The sequence below is a fragment of the Toxotes jaculatrix genome, chromosome 14, assembly GCF_017976425.1.
Source record: "Toxotes jaculatrix isolate fToxJac2 chromosome 14, fToxJac2.pri, whole genome shotgun sequence".
NCBI classification, from domain to species: Eukaryota; Metazoa; Chordata; class Actinopteri; family Toxotidae; genus Toxotes; species Toxotes jaculatrix.
The window spans coordinates 7,125,191-7,145,978 of record NC_054407.1 but is presented as its reverse complement, the minus strand read 5'-3'; the positions used below and the strand labels follow the sequence as shown (position 1 = coordinate 7,145,978).

Sequence of the window (20,788 nt, the reverse complement as noted above, 5' to 3'; positions counted from 1 at the left end):
GTGATTACTTCAGATACTTTAAATACATTCAGATGGTCATACCTCTGTACTTTAAAATAAAATTTAGAATGCAAGACTTTATTACTTTATTATTGTAGTTTTATTGTTTTTTTTTACAGATATTTTTACTATCGAAGCAACTTCTTCCATCACTGATGGGCAAACAGTCACTGTTATGATGTTGAAAACAAAAGTAGGAAATACAGTGTGAGTGTATATTTAGGGCATGGTTCATACATTTGCTGTCGCATTCGTACAAAAAGTTGTCTCTTCACTGACTCCTCCAGGCCGATAGGTGGAGCAGTGGCAGTTGGAGCGGCGCACAGTCGGATGTTGATAGGCCTGCCGCTCCGCCCAAGCCGTGGTTGCTGCCGCTATCACGTTTCCACCAGTCTCCGCATCTAGAACTTTCCTGTTACTCCAGAAACACTGTCCACTTCCGCGGCAAACCCATGGCAACCGAACGGCAAGTTGAACTAAACATACTCAGTATTTTTTTTATTATATTTTCATACATTTTCTTCTATTCAGGTGCTTAACGGTTGGTCTCTGCCTTCGCTTTAGCAGCTTCCCCGATAGCTTCATTGACGAAGATCCACAGAAAGCTCTGGAGGTAAACACAGCCGTCAGCTAACCATAAACAGCTAGCATTACCAAATATCTGGTGGTTCTGTCAGGCTAGCACATGAACCATACCTCTGTCTGAGTAGTTCTTTTATAGAGGAAACTGAATGTGACATGTTTCTGATGTTAGAATTTATTTTGGCACTGCTACTAGCCAGCAAAGTTAGCTAACGTTTCTTGCTAGCACCACTTTGCAAGCAGGGCAGGGGCATCATTAGCCATATCCTAACTTTAAATGTCAGCGACATTTTAAAGGTAGCACCACGGTTATTTTGCTGCACGTTACCACCAGTATTTTTTGTAGATATGTCAGCAGGATAAGCTTGCAGTGTTATATTCAACTCCTTTGAATGAGAGACAGTGCTTTATAAACACTACTACAGTAAGCATAGCAGCCCAGGTTAGTACTCGTTAGAATCAGCTCTTCCACCTTTCTCCTTTTCCAAACAGATTTCCAAAATAATACATTGTCTTCAAAATGGTTGTGTGTGAAAGCCAGTATTGCAGAGAGAGGAGACAGTTATGTCAGTCTCACTGTCAGCATTTGCTTAACGTTACTTTCCTACCACTGACACATCTTCCTCTGAATCAAAGCGGGACTGTAAGCACGTTCCCTTCTCTTTTCTTCTAGGCTCTTAATGAGGCCTTGCAAGGAGACTCCACCAACGCTGAGTGGTTTTGCCAGCGTGCTTATGCCCACATCCTTCTGAAAAACTACAGCTGTAAGCCTACATTGTACATGCATTGACATACATGATTACTCCTTATAAAATAAATGAATTTACATGATTTTTACTTGCTTACAGAAAATTTAGACTTCTTCAGTGGAGAAAATTAGAGTTACGTGATCACCTGGATGAATATATATGTACTGCATAATAAACACAGCATTTGCTTTTCTCCTCAGGTGCCGCTGATGATGCCAAGAAAGCACAACAGCTAAAACCCAGCCTTCCCCTTGCTTTCATGCGAACAGGGTGTGTACTGTGACATGACAAAAAGAATGAGGGAAAAATGCTTGTATGTTTTAGTATATAAGCTCAGTTGAAGCTCTGTGTCATCCGGCAAAAGCTGAGATATAAATTTGATCTGTAGACATGAAGGGTTGCATTTCTTCAGCGATATATCAAGCAAAGTAGCACACCTACCATTGAACAATAATTTTAGGCATGGAAGTGAAAGACATTTTTCATGTTGCTTACGTTTTGATTTGTGTTTCTGAGGTTAATAGTTTGTTTGAACTTGCTTTAGTGAGAAGTGATCCAAAATTTTGCGTCACTTTTATTTTTCCAAGATTATCCAGTCTTAAGTGTGTGTGGCGTGTTTTTCTCTCCCAACTATAGAATAGCAGAGTACCACCTGAACCACTATGAGTCAGCACATGCAGCCTTCACTCAGGGACACCAACTGGATGGTGAGTACAGTCTATTTTGGCCTCGAGTACAAACTTTCCATCGTCCCACTCGTTACCAGCCACTGTTTCCAACAGTACCTTGTCTGCTTCACTCTCCTTAGTGAATAGAAAGTTCTAAACTCATGTCCTTTAGCTTTAGTGATAAAATGCAACACAGATTTTATTCATGGCTTATACAGTGACCTCAAAAATACCACTTTCCAAATTGTGTAGAAGATATCTACAAAGTGTATCACTTGACACCTCAAACATTTCGACCAACAGTTGAACCACTGAAACTGATTTAACAGGATCAAACTGCCTACAAACAAACATAAGAAATTGCTGAACACTGTTTTTGTTTGACTCCTGTTCCTCCATCATATCATCACATCAGGTGATCTCGTTGTTTATTGGTGTAAATATTGGATGTAATCATTTTTGTTTTAAACATTTTTTTTAAAGTTTTTAACCACTGGATTATAGTAAAAATTGATATTGATATTGTCTCTGATAGAGCTGTGTTGAAAAAATCGATTCTCCGACTCTGAATCGATTCTCATTTTATTTTCTAAAGATCTATTCGTATGTGCAAATATCGATTTTTTTAAATACATTCCCCCCCGGTGAACTTTAACCCCACTAGTCGCGTCATCCAGTTCACGCATGCGCGCGTGGTGTGAAGCTATCAAAACAGTGAACATAGCGTCGGATCGTAAGCGCAACGTTAGCCAAGCAGTGGCTTTGAAAACGCCAGAAAGGGTCAAAGCTTCTGTCTGGCACCATTTTGGGTTCAAAAACAACAAGGACAGAGATACGCTTGACAAAAGCAAAGCAATTTGCAAGGAATGCCAAATGGAAGTGAAGTATTGTGGAAATACGACCAACCTCAGGAACCACCTAGCCTCGCAAGCCGGTCTCAAACGAGCGAATATTGCACACCTGCTTGGTAAAGTGAGGCACATTGCAAAGTTCTTTTATCGCAGTACGACAGCCACCCGCATCTTCAAAGAAAAACAGAAGCTGTTGCAGCTGAAAGCACACAGGCTCACAATTGATGTCGTGACCCGGTGGAACAGTGTGCTCGAGATGTTAGAACGCTTTCTGGAGCAGCAACCTGCAATATCTGCCGCTCTGCTCTCACCCGAAGTCCGCAGAAATGAAAAGGAGCTGTGCAGCTTGAAAGAGGAAGACATAACAGATGCAGAAGATGTGGCCAGAGCTCTGAAGCCAATGAAGACAGCTACTCAGGTCATGTCAGAAGAAAAGTCCCCAACAGTTTACATGTTCGCACTTTAAAGGCAATTGAATGTCATACACTTAGAACACTTACGTTTCCTAAGGTACTGTACCATTGATTCTTATTTACATGCAGTATGACTGTTACTTTGAAGCCAGCAACCAGCACTCTGTTTACATTTACACTGGCTGAGAATGTCTTTGTTTTTCATGTTGATACTTGAAATAAAAGTAGATTTGTATTCAACAGCAACAGCTTTTGTGTGAATTCTTAATGTCATATTTTTAATATTGCACCAGGTTAGTGTCCTGTAGTAGCAGTTAGCAGTCCATCGCTGCAGCTATAGACACCTCTGGCATTCTGTTTGCTGCCCTGGATCTGGTCATTCTGCCCCACAGCATTGTTTTTGGCATTAATATGTTGCATATCTACACAGTCATGTAATTCAGATAACAGCTTAAAAAATGATTTTAATAACACTTACTCGAATCAAGATCGAATCGAATCGAATTGAATCGTGATAATCGATCCTGAATCTTGAGAATCGGAATCGAATCGATTCTTGAAATTTGAATCGATACCCAGCCCTAGTCTCTGATATTCTGAATCGTTGTTAAGATGTTTGACTAGAGCAGCACTGAACATTCAAAATAATAATGTATATTTGAAATCAGCTGGATAAATGACAGTATTTAACTTGATATGTCCACATGGTGTTGTTCCAGATGCACCTGCATGTTGATTACTGTATATTGCTGGTATATTTGACTTCCCCATGACAGAGTTAGCAAATGTCAAGTTTGTCTTCCAAGCTGTGTAAATTTGCACCAGAACTTAAACAGATCCTACTTAAATTGCCTTTATTGTGGTGTATCATCATCTTCCATTTTTGTTTTCACGTTCTATTCTGATTACACAGGTTCATAAGCAAAGAAAATGAAAGTATTGTTTTATCCAATTTTGTTTGTTTTTGTTTTATTTATTGTTTTTATTGTTGCTGTTTTCCTGCTCTTGATTCCTGGTTTTTATTCTTTTTGTGTTTAAGTGTTTTAAGTGTTTGCATTCTGCCTATAATTGATAAAATTATACGCATAGCTTACACATATGCAATATAAGCTGACAAGCAAAGCAACAAGGAAGAACAGCAAATCAGCAAATATCTTTTGAATGCCCTCTAGGATAGGTTCAGTACAGCCTTATTAAAGTGATTATAAAAAGCTATTTTAGAATAATTTTTTGTAGCTGGGGCTGTTGAATCACATCCTTCAGCAGGGCCGAATCGATTAATGAGTTTTCTCTTTAATAGAGTCAGTCCACATACTAACAATGTCACAAATGAACAGTTGAACATTTTGGGCTTTAAGACCAAAAACAGCCGGGCTTGATTCTGGCCCGAGGGATTCCTCCAAGATGTCGCTTAAGGACTAAAATATTCTAAATCCAGTAACTACTAATGTTTATGCAGTTCCAGATCATGTGAGCGAGGGAAACCAGGGTTAGTCAACCCTGTTTGCACATCGTCAGCCTGAACACTGTACAGATCAGATGGGACAAAATCTCATTCATTTCCCCACTTTAGAGCTACAGTTTCTCCAACTCTCTCCTTCAAACTGAAGGTCACAGAAAACCAACCAAAATATGTGCAACAGCACACTGATGCTCACTGCATAATAAGATGTGTACATACAGTATAGCAGAACATGAACAAGAAAATTTGGCTGTAGCAGCATCACTGCCATGACTTGTTTTTATTTTGTTATACGATGAACTGTCATTGTGCTACAAAACATATTCTTTTATTTTGTCTTTTTTGGAGTGTTGACCCCAAGTGGCCCAAGTATCTTCAGGAAACATTTGATGAACCTGTAGTCAGAATTAAATCAATGGGATGGTTCAAAAAGACCAAAAATTAGGTTAAAAAAAAAAAAAAACAACAGTGTTGTGTTTGCTAAAATAGCTCCTTATGTAACCTACAATAATGTGTTACATTTATTTTACTAATTTTTTTACCCACCCCCATAGTTATGTATGCCCATTTTCTTCTAAGTAATTTCTGCTTTGGAAACAAACCTATTAAATGAATGATTTTAGCCTTCTCCAGCACTTAGCCAGACCACTTTAGACTTAAGCAGCACTTCACTATTGCCCTTAAATGTTTTCACTAAATTTTCTAATCATGTTTTTTTTTTTTAAATATGTATTATTTTTGTACCAAAGCAAGACAGAAAATATCTTTTCTTGATTTTTTTTTTTTTTTTTTTTTTCCCAGTTTCTGACATATCATATGAGATCTGGATCAAGAGGTGTGAGGAGATGATGGGGGGTAAGTAGCTGAACTGACACATCTATGTCTGTGTTTTTATTAGACCTGTTTTTAGAGCTTATTGGTCTTTTTTTTAATATTATTGTAAATTCTTCAATTATTTTTGATTTATTCAAAATCTTCCAGTTATGTTAAAAGGTTCAAAATTTCTAAGCCTCAAACTTTCAGATCCATTACAAGTTGCAGTCCAACTTCTATCCACAGCTTTTCCCCTTCTATCAAACACTAAGCTAAATAGCAGTCTGATCAAACAAACGAGCATGCACACATCCATCAGTCTACAGTTTGCGCTCACAGTGGTAGAGTATTTAGGCAGAGCAGAGCTGCTCAGTGCAATGAAAGATGCATGCATGTCTGGGTGGTGTGTTTCTGTGTTTCTGTTTGCTGGTGATGCCTGGGCCCTCTGGATCATCTCAAGTAAACAAGAGCTTGAATTTTGACAAACACGCTTCACACCCGCGTGCACACGTACTCCCAGGAGCGGTATGATTCATCAGAGTTAACTTTACTGATGTTTGAAAGCCCCCGATGAGACCCAACCCTTTCGTAAGCCAGCTCAAAGACAGCACACACACACACACACACACACACAGACAAGTGCACACCAGGGTGTACATCAACCCCCCTCCCCACCCCCTCCAAAAAAAAAACTTGAAAGTACCCTACTTGCGCTTGCTCATGCTCAGACCAGGAGCAGTCATCGTTTCTTCTGGTGACAGTATGTTTACCACCATCCAACACACACACACACACACACACCTGGTTACTCCCTCACATGTGGCACCATGCTTGTATCAAAACACACAAACAGAGACACACACACACACAGACACAAAGCCTTTTTCCCATAACAGCCCTGCTCCTCACCATTTCAAACACGACCTCATTAAGACAACATTAACACGCCTCCTATCATCTCATATCTCTCTTCCCTCTCTGCTCTCTCTCCCTGTGTAATGAAGTCAGTGAATAATGTATGATAGCATGCTGGTAAACGGTGATCAGGCTTGCTTGGGCTCACAGGGCTTATAATGGGCGTGGATGGACCAGTAAACAAACTGGTGGCAAAGCTGGGAGAGAGTGTGTGTGTGTGTGTTTCTATGTCATATCTATATCTGTGTGCAATCATTTTTCTGTAGATGTGTTTTAGGTTAAAAGTTGTGTTCTTATAGCTTCTCAGTCATTATATTGAAGCCACTAGAGTTTGGTTTAGGCGGTTAAGGGGAGTATTAAATGCGTCCACCTGCCACACACTGTTTTTTTTTTCTGTCTCCCTCCAGACCAGTCACAGAACAACAGCGTATACAGGGTGAGTTTCTCTGCACGGCCAGCTGGGGGCAGTGTTGCTCTCAGCACCAGGACACAGAATCAGCCTTGTGTATGCTCCTGCTTCAAAGAAGGAAGCTTTTCTAAGGTTCCTTTGTTGTTGTGTTTGTGCTCATTTGTGTCCCTTTTGTTTCATCCCTCTGCCTTATCACCACGTCTTCCACTATAATTATCATGCTGTCACGGGCGCCGAATGACCCAGCAGACACCAGCAGTTCCACCTGTGAAGTAAGTGTGTGTATGTAAATATTCCTTATCTGGGTATCAGTGTTGTGTTTTTCCTGTTTATTTACTATGCCAGCTTAATATTTAACCAAGCCTCAATGTGTCAGAGCAGCCCCATTCTGTGTAAGTGTGCAAATACAATGTGCTTTGACAATGCAATATTAATACTGAGCTGCTTTTTAATTATGTTATTACATGAGGTCTCTGTGTTCAGATTAGTGGTCAACATAGAAAAAGTCCTGTCATATCAGTGAGTCACGTGTGATTCAGACATTTTAATCTTGTGTGTGTGTGTGTGTGTGTGTGTGTGTGTGTGTGTGTGTGTGTGTCTTGCAGACATGACTGGTACCAAACAGAATCTCAAATCATTGTCACAGTCATGGCGAAAAACGTACCCAAGGATGGTGTGTGTGTCAGCTTCATGGAAAAAGAGGTACATACACACACTTAAATGCAGTATTGAAGTGAAGAGAGTCTGTTTTCTCTTTCCGCTGTCTATGTGTGTGTGTGTGTGTGTGTGGAACAGAGATGGGTTAGCTCTTGGGTGTTTCCTCAGGGGGGCCCATTAGATGGGTCTCATACACACATACACACTCACACACACTCACACTCCCCCCATGGACCCAACTATGCCTCCAGTGGTGCCTTGTTAACATTGCCCCCAAAGTACAGATCTAAGAACAATTTACCCTCCCCAGCTTCTCCAACCTCCTAATTGTCTGTAGATAGAAGGCATAACTGATCTCGGATCAGCCACAGAGCCCTCCAGGGACAACCCTCTTTCTTTCTCTTTTTCTCCTTTCCTTTCCGTCTTTCCACTTCTCTTTCCCTCTCTCAGAGGGGTAACTGCAGGGCACCCCAGGGAACAGCTTTGTCTTTCCTAATAGAATAACAAACTGAGTTTACCCCATTTCAGAAGAAATAGTTAACTTGCTCCGAATCACACAGTCACTTGTTAAGCTGCCTCTGTGGTGCGAAGTACAGATAAGTTCATGTATTTTTTACTAGGTCAGTATATGCAAAAGAAATTAAAGATGAAAGGCAGTGGTTCCAGTTATTTTCCCTGGTGACTGAGTATTCAGCAGCTGTATACCTACAGACGGCGCAGGAATTCAACTGGAAATGAATATTAAGGCTTTGATAGCTTTGTGGAATTGCCCAAAAGCTACTTCAGCTAACTTTCTAAGCTTTTATCCCCGATGAACTACTTTTTGCATTAATTTGGTCCAAAATCAGAAAACGTCCACTTTTAGTAAAGTGGTAGGTTGAGACTGTACATGATTACAAGCTGAAGCGCTGTAGTGTTTGTCCACAAATAAATAAATAAATAAATAAGCAAAATAACTTACAATGCGTTTCTATATAAGTGATGAGTGTGTGGATGTGTGTTAGGATTTTGGCCCCAGCTGAGCCCATGTCCATCTGAAACCAACCCACCCAGCTAGTCCCAGTGAGTGACAGGCTGTTAGGACCTAACTCACCCCCCCCCCCTCCCCCCCTCCCCATCATCACTGGTCACTCTGTGGCTGAAGGGGACAGGGTGAGGTTACTCCTGGCCGTCACACCAGCCACATCAGATGATTATTCTCGTGGACATGCTGACACCTTCACCCGCTCCTCACTCCTCAATTTTCTGTTTTCTAAAGACTGCGGTTAAATAAAATGAAAATATTGCTGCCACAATTTCAGCCCAAGGATTGTAAAGTTATATTCTAATAAAAATGGTGAAAATTAGTTGTCTGAAAGGATTATTTACTTCATTGTCATGAGACTTTTTTTTAACATATTTATATGTTTTCCTATTTGCTCACTGCTAAATTTAATGACAAACAATGAGCAGTAATGGCTAATATGTGGTGTCTTTGGTGCCTTCAGCTCGATGCCATGATACATCTGGCATCAGGGGAGAACTACAACTTACACCTCCACCTCCAGCACCCCATCGTCCCTCAACAGAGCACCTTCAAGGTCCTCACCACCAAGGTACCGTACCCATCCCATTCAGTCATCTTCATTAGAGTTTTTAGAGCTTAACGTGCTGTAGGATCAACAGGGAGTCGCCTTTTTGAAACAAAGTGTTGATTTTTAACATTAACAGCTATGAATATTTTACATTCTGGTATACGTTTTTGATGATTTGACATGTTTTTGTCAGGCTTAACAAACATTTTACTGAGACAGATGACATGCTCGTGAAGCAGAAACAAACTGCATGTGTCAGACCTGCATGCTTTCAAAAAACACCCATTTTGTTAAATGGTCCATTGTGCTCTAAAAGACACATCAAAGCATTGTGATGTGTGCTCTCTGATGTTGAAGCACGCAGGACCAAAAAAAAACAACTGGCTTTTGTCCTTGCGTAGGGTCACAGTAGCCACGACTGACCAGACACTGAGGTGGAAAAACCTAAATAAAAGGTGATCATATGACATCAGGGTTAGTAGATATATGCGCACATACAAGGTTTTGGCCATTTCTGGAGTATCCTTGAATGTGAAGCCATGTGTTCCTGTCAGGAAACATGATACTTCCACAAGGCGTGAAATAACAAGGAAATTTACCAGTGGGTCATTTCTCAGAATGTATTGAATAACCTGTTTCTCACATGCAGTAATATGAGATGGTGATTTTCAGATATTTTTCTCCAACAGCTAGCGCAGCTGTAGTGAAAAATAAATCTGCTTACCACTTTACAACTTTTGTGAAGCTGAGCAACATAGATGAACAAGAGAGAAACAGCATTTTTTTAGGTCATGGAAACTCTTCAGCCAAGTTTTTGAAAGTCAATGAAAAGTCAGTGAATCTCACTCAGAATCAGTGGAGCACTGTATGTAGCCTTGCCATCCTAGTAGTTACTATCAACAATAAAGAAGCAGACTATTAAACATGTCAGGGAACATTTTTTATGTCGCTATAAAGAAAATATGATGTAGTAATGTCACACGCCGGAGAAATGCAGGCACTGCTCTTCTTCTCTGAACTGCAGTTTTACCTAAGAGCATCAGATGCCGTGTTAGTTTGTCTGTGTATTCAGTCTTTTATTGTCGTAAAAGATCATTGATCATTTTTGTCTCTTTGTTAAAAAAAAAAGCAATTAATAAAAAGTCAGATAACAATAAAAAAAAAAAAAAAAGGCAAAGAAGAAAACCATGCTGATGCGAGTTTAGGCAGCTCACTGAAATTGTGACTGATCGTTACTTAGGTTACCACTCTGTGAGATTAACATCTTAATCTCTTCAATAATTTAAAGCGGTATAAAGTAGGCTGTCACCACCTATAATTCCTTAATGCCGGTAAAGCTTACTGTAGCTGGAGTAGAAATGAGAAAATCCACTCTCGCTGTATACAGTCCAGCTCCCGTGGAGACGTTAGCGCAGTTCATCTGAGCAGCTAACAGGAGATTCACGCATATGCACAAATCCTCACTCCTACTCACACACACATACACACACGTTTATTAGGGCTGTAGTCGCTGAGACTTCCTCAGCACTGTTTAAGGTGATTATGGGCCTAATGAGTAGGTAGGGCACTTTTTACTACAGACTAATTAGTGTGTATTATAGAGGAAATGGGCTAACGAGTGTGCTGGCTGAGTGTGTGCTGATTCAGGGTTTAGACCGCTGTCAGGTTCTAGCCTGTGGATCAAGAGGCAGGTTTTTTTTTTTGTGTGAGTTGTTTTGATTGTTGTTTTAATCATTAAGGGGAGGGATTTGTTTTTTTAGGGCATCGATCTAACTGGTCTTGTCAATACAGTACAACATAAATCTCTGCTTTCTTCCTTGGAATCCTGTTTACCCTCTGAAGGTGGTGGATTGTCTTTCCACAGTTTTTAGACAAAGCATCTTCAGAAGCATCTCTACATGAAACCTTTTACAAGGAGTTCAACAACAAATCCATTCATTAGATTGTGATTATAGTCAATAAAAGTATAGTTTGCGTTTTAGCAACTTAGTGTCACCTTTCACAGATGGTAAACACATAATTTATACTTAAATACAGGGCTGGGTATTGAACTGTATTGGTATCAAGAGCTGTTGAATATCAGGGCAGATTTGTATTCTGGTTTACGTGTTTTTTTAATTTAATTTAGGCCAGATTTACATAGAACATGGCATTTGTGCATCGGTTTTCAATGAATTTACAGCCTTATTTATGTATATTTATCAGCTGATTTACCAAAGCAACAGCTCATTACACAGACACAGTTCAGACTTGGGATTTCTCCTCATGTCTAGAAAATAATGATGTATAAATATGTAGTGATCTTAAATCCACAACTCCACTTTAGGAAAAAAGTTTATGACTCATAAAACTATAATATTACAGTCTTTGGGACTGTTTATATTAATTCAGACAGACGACCTTTAACGGAGATGAAAATGAGACACACAAAATGTACACAAGCCACCTACACAACAGGAGGGGAGTGGATAAAGGTGATAGCAATACGGTTGATGTTTAACCAGAATACTGAGGTAAATGCAGTCAAATTCATTATATAAAAGTCATTTATAAAGAACAGAACAGTGCTGATGGAGCCTGTTGGGATTTTACAGTACATATATCAAGTTAATATTTAAGTTTAAGTAACAGCTAACTGCCCCCAGCAATTATTGCTCTGTTTTTCTTTTTAAGAATCGTGTCTGTTACACCTGGGTATATATCTTTATTAGTTTATTTATGTTTAGATAATTTACTCAGTTCTCTTGATATTTTTATGGTCCAACCACTCGCTGTTGGATGTCACTAAGCTGTTTTTTAGCATAAACATAAAGTCTCTGGTAAATCTCAGGCAGAGGCAGAGAATTTTCCTCGTAAAACCAACAGTTTAAGCAACAATTGAATTTTGGAGTAAGGTATCAAAAGATACCAAAAGTAATTTTGGTTTGCAAACTGAAACTCAACTGAAACTGAATTGCTTTAGCATTAGTGTAAAGGAGTTCAACAGTGCGCAGCCCTGTTTATGTTGTGTATTAGATTTATAGTTCTATATTTTTGAACAAGCAGAAACGAAAAAGGGTATGAACAAGGGTTCATAAGTTTACAAGTGCCTGAGAAGATACGCTGTGGTATTAACTTTGAAAATCTCCAAACTAGCCAAGCCACAGAGCCTCTGACAGCAGTGATATTTATTTTATAGCGAGGCCACAGGGGAAATGAAAGGACAGTACATGATCACAGGTGCTGGAACAACATGCCGTGTGGTGCCAGAGTAGTGAGAAGAAGTTGGGTATATTTGATTAGTAGCATTAAATAGCCTGATGTCTATGTTGTGTGCATTACATCCACTGGCTTCACTGTGCTGAGCAGAGACTGACCTGCACAGAAACTGCCCCCTCTCAAAAAACACTCACTCACTTTCTCACTTTTCCATGGCAACAGCAGACACTGCATACCAGAGGTGCACGTGGGTTGCAGCTTAAACAAGGGCTCAGTCTTAGAGAGACCACAGCTGAAGATGGTCTTAGCCTCACTCTTATCTCTCTACAGTCACTGTTCTTTTTTCTCTCTCTCTCTCTCTCTCTCTGTTCTTCATTTACCTTCTTTGTATTTGTTTTTTTTTGGTCTCTACATGCCCCCTCACAGACACAAACACCTTCTCTCTCTCTCTCTCTCTCTCTCTCTCTCTCTCTCTCTCTCTCTCTCTCTCTCTGTCATGTGCTCACACACACACACACGCACACACACACACACACACACCTCTAAGATAACGAGAGAGAGTGTTCAACCCTCCTCCTCTCCCACAAAGCCCTGACTGTTCCCTGGTCCACTGGGCTCCTCGGGTACACATGGACCCCACACACACACACACACACACACACACACACACACACACACACACACATATAGCTCATAAGTCCTTGTTGGTAATTACAGCCTTCAGAGGTTCAAAACAGCATTAAAGCTCCTCTCTTAATAAAACTACAGGTGAAGTTCATATACACACGTGCACAACAATGTGAGAGACCGTACAGGCTGAGCAGCTCTCTCCATGCGTGGCTCATTTAAATTTTTTGGAGCCGTTTCATTTTTCTGAAGCCAAGGAGCCAGTGGGGGGAAAACATTCAAATGAACAACCGCATCAGCAAATCAAGTTTCTCCAGATTGGCATGCATCCCTAATAAACGTTTAAAAAAAAAAAAAAAAAAAATGCATTGCCCTCGGAGCTGTTGATTCCCAACCAATGTCGGTCTGTCTGTCTCTGTAATAGCCTGCCCTGCACTCTTTGCTCCACAATGTTTACGCTTCATCTCCTCGCTGTCTTTAAAGACAACTTAGCAGGGGAAGGCTAAGCCGGGCGTGAGCTTGCACGCGCGCACACACACACACACACATGCACTCACACATACAAATACAGAGGCTGAACAGTAATCTTTCAACACACTTCATCCATCTACACAAAGTATTTGCAGTGTGTGTGTACGTGAGTGCATCTGTAGCACATTATCTTCAGTGCGACCTCCTCCTGTCTTCCACCACGACAGACATGCCAACCGCAGGGGTCACCGCGACAACGGGGAGCCAATTACACACCAGTGTGTTTGATCAGAACAGACGGCTGACACACACACACACTCAGGCGTGTGCACGCAAACACACTCGGTGCATTTTCAAATCCGCGCTCGTTCGCTCATTCAGTCCCAAACCCATCTCTTTCGGCAAATAGCTAAAGTGGCGTCTCCCCTCTTTAATTTGCATGCCTGTCAACGTCTAAGAATGTTTATATTTATTTCATTTATGCGTCTTTTTAGACGAGTTTGTTTTGAAATCCACGGGATCTGGAAAAAGAGGGAGAAGATGCAGGGTGAGGAGCCATGGCAGGGAGAAGAGGGGGGCGATGGTTACAAACACATGTGACAAGCAACACAGGACCCCACTGCCCCTCTGTAAATAGCACGTGTGTGTGTGTGTGTGTGTGTGTAGTGCAGTATTGTATAGTCCAGCCCCTGGAGTCCTGTGGGTGGTGGCCCCTGTATGTGTCTCTGCTGTCACATCCCTTTACGAGCCATTGCTTTGCCTGTCACACACACACAGAGAGAGACACACACACACGGCGCCTGGCCTGCCATGTCCCTTAAAAGCAAGGAAACACAGATGTGGCAGCAGATTAATGTTGTATGGCCCAGGAGCACGCACAGAAGCGCACACACTTTGACACACACACAGAGCTTCGGCTTGAGTTCTGCTGAACTTCGCACTATAAAAACATTCAAGACAATAAATGGCACCTGCAGCACTGGCCGGTAATGTTAATTACCGGCCAGTGCTGCAGGTAATTTGCTGCAGGTAATTTGCCTGGTCTGTGGTGTTTCTGTGGTGTTTCAGTTTCAGTGTTTGGTTCTGTTCTGCTCTCAGCCATAAACTTTCTATGATTATGAACAAATCCAGTAAAAACAGTCTGACAGGTGTATGATTTGATGCCTTGTTACAAGCCTCATTAAAACAAATACTCTAGCAACTCTACTGGCTCGATAACTGGACCAAGATTATTTTAGAAATAATATCAAAATATGAAATTATATCCACAGGGGTACCCAAAACAAATCCAAACAAACAAAAAAAAAAGACTAGGTCTAAAGAAGTCTAACATAACTTAACCAAAATTACAAGCACTGCTGTAAAAGCCATATTAGGCTGAACTCCAATTAGCATGTTTGGCAAATCAACACTTTGATACCTACTGAAGTTTTCAAAGCATGAGACCCCTAACAGAGCTCAAAAGAAACCTGTGCACCTGAAATCTGTGCCCGGCTTTTGGGTGCATCTGTCAGAAATGCTTATTATGCCAGCAGTAACTCTCAAACATTGATTGAAATCAGTTTATCAAACACAAACTGCTTTGACAAAGAGGAGCAATCCTGACAACTCATCACCATAGAAACACAACAGTACTACACACAGAATATATGTCATGACATCAGTTTTCGTTTGTCTCTGAGAAGACACGTTTTTTTTCCCCATTAGTCTACGTGAGCAGCTGATCTAAATTACTATGGTAATTCATGAGTCTTAGCCGCTGTTGTCATGGAGAAGAAACCAATCAAATGCACTTATCAGGGCTGTAGCAAACATCAAGCACACGGGAATTTGGACAGAGTGGAGGGTTAAAAATTTTGTTGTCAAACAGGAGTCCAGAACCTAAAGATTTTCAGTTTATTTTGATATTTAACAACAAAAAGCATCAATGTTTGGCATCGTTGCTTGAAATATAACTAAGACGGTTGATCAGTTATCAAAATGGTTTCCATTTAATTTTCTGTGGATCGACTCATCTTCGTAGCTCTGCACGGTGCATCACTGCTGCACAGGCCGTGGTAAAAGCAAGTTATCACCACTAGTTGCCAGAGCACGGCAGATGATCAGACTGGGTGAAGGTACTCTTTTTGTTAACTTCTCTTTCTTCATTTTCATGCACACAGGCTTGTACCTTCTTACTTTTTTATTAAAGAACCAGATATTTTGTAATGCAGTAGCCTATCATTTGTACTGATGATTCAGTCAGGAGAGTTTCATGCAAATCTTTTTGAAGTGCTCTAACAGTCTATGCAGAAAATGAAATGGAGGTAAAGGTTGCCGGCCATCATGAAGAGGGGCGAGATGCGACGCATTATTTAAGCAGCGCACATTTTCATACAGTCTCTCTTGAAAGACATTCATAGTGTTTCACTTGTTTTCACACACAGAAAGTGACGAATGGAAAAGGAAGCTTGAGAAGAGAAGTTAGAATCGTGCTTATGGTCTCACCCACGTACGCCTGGATCGCTGCATAAAGTGTGTGTGTGAATGTCGGATATTTGGTTTTGGAAAGCTAGTTGTCAGATTCTGCCCCAACCCAAAGTTCTGACATCAGAAAGGTGTGTGGGTGTGAGAGGGGGTTTTCTGAAGCTGTCCGACCATCTGATATGTGCTGCTGGTGAAACATACTGGCCCTTCATGTGTATGCAAAGCATGTGTGTTAAACAGATAGAAGTGGTGACTATTCTAGTTGCACTTGGAAAACACACAGAATCTGATTGTGTGCACAAACTTGCATTGGGAAAAAAAAAAAAAGATAATGTGACACACTCTTTTGAAGGATGAATATGAATTATTCGGGCTGTATTCTCAGCAGAGATCTTTTTTTTTTTTTTAGCTCCTCAGTCCTTCGCAGGTGAGCCAAAAATTTAATTTCGGACACTGCACAGATGCCTCGCTGTGCAGGAGGCCCTTTGTGGGGCAGAAAGCGCTGACACATACCAAAGCGATCTATCAGTGCACCGCCACTCGCAGTGGCTCATCACCTCGCCGGAGAAGGCAGCAGCGATCATACTGTCTTATTTCCCCCAATCTGCTCCCCTCACTCACGCTTCGCTCAGTGCCACTCAGCCTCTCTGCCTCCTCGTCTCTAACCTTGTCTACCTCCTGGTTCCCCCTCTTCTCTTCTGGCACCCTCATAAATGAATCATCACATCGCCCAGCAGAGCAGAAATGTTCCTTAATTGCACCGACATTACCACTGCTGTCTTTCATATCGAACACACACACACACACACATATCGTTAATGGGTGGAAGGAGGGTGTGTGGGGGTGTGTGTGAGTGGGGGGGGCATGTAGTTCTGCAGCTCGCGTGTCTCACTGGTATGTGCCCTGTCAATGCAGCTCAGTGTTAAAAGCGCGTGTCCATGTCTTTCCTCCACTCATTGTTTTCCTCCTCTCCCATGTTCTCCCGGTGTAATGATTTGGATCAGATGCTGCTGTGTGGAATTAGGATCCTCCCCCCCTCCCACACCACCCCACTCCCCACCCTCTGCCTCCTGCTCCGTCTCTCACACTGGCCCTCTGGCTGACAGGCATCTCGTTAGTGCAGTATGTCTGTCAGTGAGGTTGGAGATTGAGCTGTGCCCCCGCATATCCCTGATGTCTCTCTCTCTCTCTCTCACACACACACACACACACACACATTCACAGGCTGAGCTGACGGCAGCTCTGGACCGACAGTCTCTCTCTGGCCTCAATAATGATCTGATGTCCTGTACTTTTAAGATGTCACTCTAATGGAAGCGTTATTTTTGTCCCTCGCACCAAAGAAGGCCATTTTGTTAAACATTGTTATCTCTCTTGTTCTCTTCTCCTTCTTTCCTCCCCGTCTCCTCTGTCAGGTGGAGATCAAGATGAAGAAGACAGATGCCATCAGATGGGAGAAGCTGGAGGGAGAAGGACAGGAGTCCAGCATCAAACACTTCAATCCTAGTCAGTCCACAGCTTCGGCATTTGCACTCCTTTCCCCAAACTATCCTCCTGTCTGTACCCTCATCGCTCTGTTTCTCCCTCACCTCTTCGTAACTCTCTCTCTCTTTCTCTGCAAAGATCAATGTAAGCGCCTGTGTTTGTGTGTTCGGCACTAAAATGAGAGTGGGCAGTCAAGCCCTGCTAGAGTCTTTCATTAGTCTGACGGCAAAAGTGGGCAGGGAGAGGGAAAGGTATGACAGCAAAATATGACTCAGTATTTTAGCCCACACATTCCTATTACTGACAGGATTAATTACTTATGTAAGCGTATGTGTGTGAGTGTGTGTATGTGTGTGTGTGTGTGTGTGTGTGTGGAAGGTGGAGTAAAAGTTAAGTGGGCAGCCAAACTATCGTCCAGGCAGCCAGCTCACCCTCTAGGACGCTCTGTCTATAAATGCCTTCTTATGACTTGGGCTCGTGTTACATTTAAATGTGATATTTGACATCTGGGATCACATTGCCGCATGTCCACACTTGGCCTGAATATGTCTACTGTGTGTCTGGTGCTGTATTTATGTAAATCTGTGTCTGGATTACATTTCCCGCTCTGCCTCTCCATCTCTTGTTGGGATTATAGTGGGTGTATTGCATCTAGAAAATATAGAAATCAAACCACAATGTGATCTGTCAGCCTCTGAGTTGGATGATTCAGTAGCAAAGCGAGCGGAATGAATTCAGACCTGGCAGTTAAAACATCTTGGTGTGATTAGATGATAAAAGTCTGGGTATTTATGAACACCTGCATTGTTACTTTAAAAGCAATAAGCTTTTAGTTTCAGTGTTTTGAGGAACTCTGCTTAATGTCTTGTCAAACGTCTTGCAGCAGGTTTTAAAACTCACTTGACGCTTGTCTTAACTAAAACTGTACAAACCGTAGCCTGTTTTTTTTTTTTTTAAACACTGTTTCTCTTCACTATCAGATCAGTACCCATCATCGTCCCACTACACCCGCAAATGGGACAAGATGGTGGTGGACATCAGTGAGGAGGAGAAAAATGAGAAGCTGGAGGGAGACGCAGCGCTCAACCATCTCTTCCAGCAGATCTACTCAGACGGCTCAGACGAGGTCAAGCGAGCCATGAACAAGTCCTTTGTAAGTTTTCATCTGAAGTGACACCCACCTTTTTGGGCAGCATTCACGTCGCCATAGTAACCACGACAGTTATGTTTTTTCACACAAGGAAGCAGCGAGCTTAGAGTGACAGGTACTGTTATAAACTTCAGTATAACAGCATGTTCCCTAAGTGTTATCTTTTCTCAAGTCACAAAAGAGATGCTTTCTTGTTATGGGATTTGGTAACTTTGCACTTAGCTCCAACTCTACAGATGTTAGCTGGAAGCTAGCTAGCAAAAGTCGCACCCACTGTGTCTGTGGGAGTGCGTCTGTGTGTTTGTGTTCGGCTCACAGCCTCTGACTGAACTCAAGAGCTCACCAGAAACTCAAGACAACTTTTTTTTTTCCAAAGTAGTTTTGCATAACAGCCCCACTCTCTACTGCAGAGTGTTTCTCCTCAGTCAGCTTTAGAGAGGAGTGACCGCAACAACACCTCCAGTTTCCTGAGGAGTCCTTGCAGGACTGTCCTCTCTGCCTCCATCCTTCATCTTCTCCCCTCCGTTTGAACGAGTTCCTTGTCTGTGTACTCACATGGTGTTTTCAGTAAATGAAGGCGAAGTGACTGAATTGCAGTCGTGAACGTAATGTAGCACCTTCAGTGCAAACTGATGCAGCAGTAACTAATTGTCTAGTTAATGAGCTTCCGTAAGAGTGTGTTTATTTGTACGGAAGGAGGCGTAAGGGTGTGTGATTGCAGCTAAATGTTGATTGATGATTGGCGTGATTCAGCATTCTGTTATTATGAACCGATGATCTCCAACAAAGAAAAAAAAAAAAAAAAAGAGACAAAACTAAAGCTGATGGTGTTTTAACATTCACGTCAAGCAGACATTTCTGCATCTGGTTGAAACAACCCAGAGCAGAAGACCTTTAGGAGGATGAAGGTCAGCCGTGAACGGAGATCAGCACTTTGGATTCTTTGAGCTTGTTAAGAAAAAAAAAAAGAAAATTGAAAAATTCAAAATTGGTCCAAAAAAAATCAGCCTTATCCATCAATATGTATGGAAAGTTGCTGCAGTGGACTTACCTAAGCCCCAAGCATTTTTAGGCAGGGAGAAGATGTTGCATAACTACTGATGTAATGACTAATAGAGCTCTCTCTGTGTCTCCTCCCCATGCAGATGGAGTCAGGTGGTACAGTCTTGAGCACCAACTGGAAAGATGTGGGCAAGAGAACAGTGGAAATGAGCCCACCAGACGATGTAGAGTTCAAGAAGTACTGACCTTCCTCTTCCTTCTTTTTGCTTTGCATCATCTTTCTTCACATTTGTCCATCTGATCTCCAGCGCGAGTCCTCGTTGCTCTGCAGTCTCCGTGGCCGTCCACTTCCTCCCCTCAGTTACGTTGTTGCCCTGGTGTTTTCACTCCGCTTTAACGCAGGGAGCCTCTGCCTTCCCGCTGTCAGTCAATCAAACCACACATGGCCTGCTCTCTGCAATAGCTCACTACCAGATGGAGCCGTTTCATTTGAATAATCTGTTGAACGGATTGATTTACATTATCTGATTCTTAAAGGCCAGTGGACTCCAAAGGGAACTAAGGTCTGGATTAAAATGCTGACTGACGGACCTGAAATGCTCAGATTCAACCATCCGAGTCTTGTTTCCTCTCCTTTGCCTCCCCTAGTGTTCTCGAAACACCCACAGCCTTTTTATTTGGGAGCCTTTTATGACTCTCTACTATCAGCACTTGTACAAAAATGTAAAAAAAAAAAAGAAAAGAAAGAAAAAATAGAAAGCAGCTGAGATGTTTAAATGATAACTATGAATGCGTTTCTTGGCTCATACAGTTTTTGTTCTGTACACTTTCAGTAGAAAGTCAACAGCAATACTCTGCTCTGGAATCTGTGTGACGCGTCAGCCAGTGGCTTAGCACCGGTCGTTCCCTCAGTGTGATTCAAGCTTCAGTGTAAATAAAAGATTTGTTGTTTGGCTTACAAACATTGCCGCTTGTTTTATGGTTTCACTGTCTCCGTCGGAAACTGCTTTGGACAAGTTGAACATCTCAGAAGATATCCGTCACACACACAAAAACAGCGATAGATCACGACAAGGAGCCATCCTCTGTGATTATGTGCCGGGAGGGATGAAATGTGGCATTAGTGATATGAGTGCAGGCGGGCCAGATACGGCTGAGGGCTTGAGGATGTGGTTTTACGTATCGCGTTTTCGATTGGTATCAAGTCTGAGAGCCCTGGAGCTGTTTGGCCATCAGGCTGCAGCCTTGAGGTGGACTGGGGGTCTACAGTCGGAGATGCAGGACAGCAGCCGCCTC

At 41.8% G+C, this 20,788-nt stretch overlaps 1 protein-coding gene across 3 annotated transcripts; it reads left to right on the top strand.

The window, feature by feature from the left end:
* Nucleotides 1-346: 346 nt before the first annotated feature.
* On the top strand, nt 347-20,264 carry sugt1 (SGT1 homolog, MIS12 kinetochore complex assembly cochaperone). Of its 3 annotated transcripts, none has more exons than XM_041056066.1 (13): nt 347-466; nt 565-613; nt 1,256-1,346; nt 1,532-1,601; nt 1,968-2,038; nt 5,527-5,580; nt 6,861-6,889; nt 7,112-7,134; nt 7,468-7,564; nt 9,007-9,114; nt 17,271-17,361; nt 18,321-18,493; nt 19,636-20,264. In XM_041056066.1, exons 1-13 carry the CDS (start codon nt 453-455, stop codon nt 19,735-19,737), a joined length of 972 nt encoding a protein of 323 aa, XP_040912000.1. In that variant the 5' UTR covers nt 347-452; the 3' UTR covers nt 19,738-20,264. The 3 variants fall into 3 exon arrangements, with proteins under 3 accessions (XP_040912000.1, XP_040911999.1, XP_040912001.1); XM_041056065.1 differs by having other exon boundaries at nt 7,109-7,134; XM_041056067.1 differs by having other exon boundaries at nt 354-466; nt 568-613; nt 7,109-7,134.
* The last annotated feature ends 524 nt before the right edge of the window (nt 20,265-20,788 follow it).